At 39.3% G+C, this 5,000-nt stretch overlaps 1 protein-coding gene across 1 annotated transcript; it reads left to right on the forward strand.

Moving 5' to 3' along the window:
* Positions 1–2,427: 2,427 nt before the first annotated feature.
* On the forward strand, positions 2,428–3,637 carry LOC108126647 (ribosomal protein L9). The gene is made up of 3 exons (XM_017243300.3): positions 2,428–2,545; positions 2,904–3,156; positions 3,220–3,637. The coding sequence occupies exons 2-3, from the start codon at positions 2,916–2,918 to the stop codon at positions 3,549–3,551; spliced, it is 573 nt and encodes a 190-aa protein (XP_017098789.1). The 5' UTR covers positions 2,428–2,545; positions 2,904–2,915; the 3' UTR covers positions 3,552–3,637.
* The last annotated feature ends 1,363 nt before the right edge of the window (positions 3,638–5,000 follow it).

The raw sequence follows: 5,000 nt of genomic DNA on the forward strand, positions 1-5,000 counted from the left end.
TGGAACACAGCAACGAATATTTTTTTTTTCAATTATTTCCGTATTTAGCCACTAAATTTAATCAAATAAACACTAGAATTGTTAAGAGCTCATGTACGTACATACATACATACATATATAGAAAACACATGGCAGCATACATACATATATAGAAAACACATGGCAGCATACATACATATATAGAAAACACATTGGAGCATACATACATATAGTAGTTTCTATATATGTATGTAATACTATGTATGTATGTACGTACATGAGCTCTTTTTTTAATGGCGCCATAAGTGTTGGGCAGCGTGCAAACACGGAAAAATGATAATGGCCAGTATTGGCAAACCAGGTCCCGAAAATTTCGGGACTTGATTTCTAAAAATCTGTGGGAAGGATTTTAATGGCACTGGTACCATTCGAACGGGCTAAAAATTAGCTTTCTCGTGGTATACCGTGCATAATGGCGCATCCTCTTTAAAAAAAGGCAAACATAGATAATGGCGGCTGCCGTGTTGTGCAGCGTGCAAACACGGAAAAATGATAATGGCCAGTATTGGCAAACCAGGTCCCGAAAATTTCGGGACTTGATTTCTAAAAATCTGTGGGAAGGATTTTAATGGCACTGGTACCATTCGAATGGGCTAAAAATTAGCTTTCTCGTGGTATACCGTGCATAATGGCGCATCCTCTTTAAAAAAAGGCAAACATAGATAATGGCGGCTGCCGTGTTGTGCAGCGTGCAAACACGGAAAAATGATAATGGCCAGTATTGGCAATCCAGGTCCCGAAAATTTCGGGACTTGATTTCTAAAAATCTGTGGGAAGGATTTTAATGGCACTGGTACCATTCGAACGGGCTAAAAATTAGCTTTCTCGTGGTATACCGTGCATAATGGCGCATCCTCTTTAAAAAAAGGCAAACATAGATAATGGCGGCTGCCGTGTTGTGCAGCGTGCAAACACGGAAAAATGATAATGGCCAGTATTGGCAAACCAGGTCCCGAAAATTTCGGGACTTGATTTCTAAAAATCTGTGGGAAGGATTTTAATGGCACTGGTACCATTCGAATGGGCTAAAAATTAGCTTTCTCGTGGTATACCGTGCATAATGGCGCATCCTCTTTAAAAAAAGGCAAACATAGATAATGGCGGCTGCCGTGTTGTGCAGCGTGCAAACACGGAAAAATGATAATGGCCAGTATTGGCAAACCAGGTCCCGAAAATTTCGGGACTTGATTTCTAAAAATCTGTGGGAAGGATTTTAATGGCACTGGTACCATTCGAATGGGCTAAAAATTAGCTTTCTCGTGGTATACCGTGCATAATGGCGCATCCTCTTTAAAAAAAGGCAAACATAGATAATGGCGGCTGCCGTGTTGTGCAGCGTGCAAACACGGAAAAATGATAATGGCCAGTATTGGCAAACCAGGTCCCGAAAATTTCGGGACTTGATTTCTAAAAATCTGTGGGAAGGATTTTAATGGCACTGGTACCATTCGAACGGGCTAAAAATTAGCTTTCTCGTGGTATACCGTGCATAATGGCGCATCCTCTTTAAAAAAAGCTAGGGGGGCATTCAAATTCCATAACGGCTAGCGCCGTGTTAGGCAGCGCAGAAATATGTGATGCTGTTAATGGCCAGTGTTGGTGAATCAGGGTCTGAAATTTTCGGGACTTGATTTCTTTAAATCTGTGGGAGCGATTTAAATAAAAGTTGTCTTATAATGTTCTATATAAAATAAGCTTTTCAACGGTATACCGTGCATAATGGCGCATCCTCTGTGAAGGACTTAATAAGTCTAACAGAGCCATATAGTATTTTTAAACTAGTTCAATGAACTTTTTGCGGACTGGTTCCGGTTCACTGGTTGGCGCTCCTCTTATTAGTTCAAATTATATGGGAAACTGTAATTCGATTTTCTCAAAATCTGTGGGAACGATTTGTATGATTTTTGGTCCATATATACTTGAAAAGGTCCTACATCGACTCCACTACCGTGCATATTGGCGCATCCTCTTGGAGCTTCACAATTTTAAAAACAATTTTTTGGGGTCATTTTTGTATGGGCTGTTAGCCGGGTTGGTCCACTTTTAGTCGATTTGCTCCAAAACGTAGGGAACGATTTTATTGAAATTTTCAGGGCATATTCTCAAAAGAACGGGCTATAAGCTGGTGTATCGCGCTTATTGGCGCATCCTCTTATTTCTGAGATAATGCTCAATACAGTGTAGGGGCAATTTTTCAACCCCATTTTTAAGCTACTTAAAGAGTGAAGAACCCGCTCAAAGTAAGAAAAAACAATAGTTTATTCAATTCTTAACAATTCTAGTGTTTATTTGATTAAATTTAGTGGCTAAATACGGAAATAATTGAAAAACAAAATATTCGTTGCTGTGTTCCAACTCCACCGTTCCACTTCGACGCTAACTGAGCGACGCTAATTTGACGTACATAAAAATACTAGATGGGGCAAATTTTTGGACACAACCTGGCAATACTGGCCTAGCTACTGCCACACTATTTTCCTTCTTTTCGGTTCTCGTTTCCGGCTAGGTATGTGCATTTATGCTCCACGTGGGTTATTTATGAAAAAAATTGGCTTTTCTCGATGAAATTGTGCACCCGAGTCAACGCCTGGGGCGTCATGTGGAAGCGCTAACGGCCAGGACTGGTTTTTTGTGTGTATTTGCCCTTTAAAGCGACTATGAGTCTGTTTTTGGTTGGGACGATCGACATGCGTACATATGGACATGCAATGTGCGAATATGTATAAATAAGATTCGTTGTGATTATGGAATAAACAGTGGAATTGAGTGAAATGCGAAATTTCACCTGTTGATTGGATTGGCAAATACTTTCTTTTATGTTATTTCCTAAAGAATGAGTCTAATCACTTCTATTTCTTCGTTAGTTTGTCATCAAGATGCGAACGATCAACTCCAACCAGTGCGTGAAGATCCCCAAGGACATCAAGGCCACAGTCAAGGCCCGTGTCGTGACCATCACCGGCACTCGCGGCACGCTGAAGCGTAGCTTCAAGCATCTGGCTCTGGACATGTACATGCCCGACAAGCGCACCCTGAAAGTGGAGAAGTGGTTCGGCACCAAGAAGGAGCTGGCCGCTGTGCGCACCGTCTGCAGCCACATCGAGAACATGATCAAGGGTAAGTCTGGGTGCAATTTTTGGGAAAGTTTTGCTTCAATTAAATAATTTATTTATCTTGCAGGAGTCACCTTCGGCTTCCAGTACAAAATGCGCGCTGTGTATGCCCATTTCCCCATCAACTGCGTCACCTCTGAGCAAAACACAGTCATTGAGATCCGTAACTTCTTGGGCGAGAAGTACATTCGTCGCGTTGAGATGGCACCCGGTGTGACCGTCGTCAACTCGACTGCCCAAAAGGACGAGCTCATCGTGGAGGGCAACGACATCGAAGCTGTCTCCGGATCTGCCGCTCTCATCCAACAGTCCACCACCGTTAAGAACAAGGATATCCGTAAATTCCTTGACGGTCTGTACGTGTCCGAGAAGACAACCGTTGTGAAAGTGGAAGCTTAGACTTTTATATTGTGTTTCTACCTAAAATGTTAATAAAAACCAACGGCCGAAACTTTCAATAAGGATGAATATCTGTCTAATCTTAATCAGTCTTTTTTATTCATTAACAATCAAGATGAAATAACTCCACATCAGCTGGAAACTCTTAAATATGGGAGTTTAGCATCAATAGGTTCTTAAAAGTGTTTATTAATCGAATATTGACAGTAACAGCCATTGTTGAGGCTGATATTTTTATTCCCATACCTTTTCCTACCGTTTAAGGTATTCCGCTTAAGAATAAAATGAATACTATCGATGATATAGCTTTGGCTGTGAGCCATATAGTCCCTTCCATGGTTTCCTCACCATTTTGAAAAGGATCCCTCAGATAAATTAATAAAATTGGTGCAGTTAGGTGTGAAATCGTTCCAGATACTCCGCTCAATGATCGGATTAATATTGAGAAAGATATGGCCATCGCTGTGGCTCATATTGGTACCACATGCATTTTTCAACATTTTTAAGGGTTCCCCAAGAAAATTTGACAAAAAATCTAAAAAATAATTTTTTACTAGATTTTGATGCAGTTTGGTGGAAAATCGATCGATTGGCCTATATTTAATTTAATTTATGTACCTATCCGATCTTTAGCAGAATACATAAAATGATTTTAAGATCCAATTATTATTCCCAATTATTCTGTAGGAAAAACCTGGAACAAAATAATTTATTAGGTTTTTTCACAAATTATTATATTTAAATATATATATTTTAAATAAAAAACTGTTTTTTAAAAAAACCGGGCAATCTAAATATTTGAAAATTTACTTATTTAGTGTTGGAGAAGATGTATTGGATAATCGCTATTATGCACAGGGTGCATCAACCGTCGTGCCAAAATTCCTCATATCGATTATCGATATCAAGAAAAGCACTCGATTCTTGAATCGAATATTCCATCCTCCTATGCATTATTTGACAACCGGCGCGGAAGCAAGAACGGGAGCAAATAAGAAAAAAAGCTGAGCAGGAAAAAAACTTTTGCAAAAAAAAAAAATAAAAAAGTAAAGAAGTTAAGTGAAGTGAAGATGAATTTGCCCCCAACTGCTGGTACTTCACGTGGACGAGGACGAGGTAACAAGAACAAGGATGAGGCCAACCGCGGTATTGCTATGCTTGTAAGTTTAAATTTTCTAATTTAAAATAAAAATCATGATCATTAAAATGAAGTGAAGTGTTCTTATGCATTCAGTCAGTATGATTATTAAGTCTTGCATTTGAAAAAGATTTTCGTAAAGTAACCTTGAACAGAAAAATCTACTGACTTCATCACGCACACACAGTACCGTTTTTCCTATTCCTAACATTCCACACGTTTCATCTTCGCCAAAATGAACATAAGCTTCTGTAACTTAAGTTTTGACGTGAAAAATCATCATCTTTAATGCGTGCTTCAAGTTCTTACGA

The sequence above is a fragment of the Drosophila bipectinata genome, unplaced genomic scaffold (assembly GCF_030179905.1).
Source record: "Drosophila bipectinata strain 14024-0381.07 unplaced genomic scaffold, DbipHiC1v2 scaffold_298, whole genome shotgun sequence".
In the NCBI taxonomy this organism is placed as follows: domain Eukaryota; kingdom Metazoa; phylum Arthropoda; class Insecta; order Diptera; family Drosophilidae; genus Drosophila; species Drosophila bipectinata.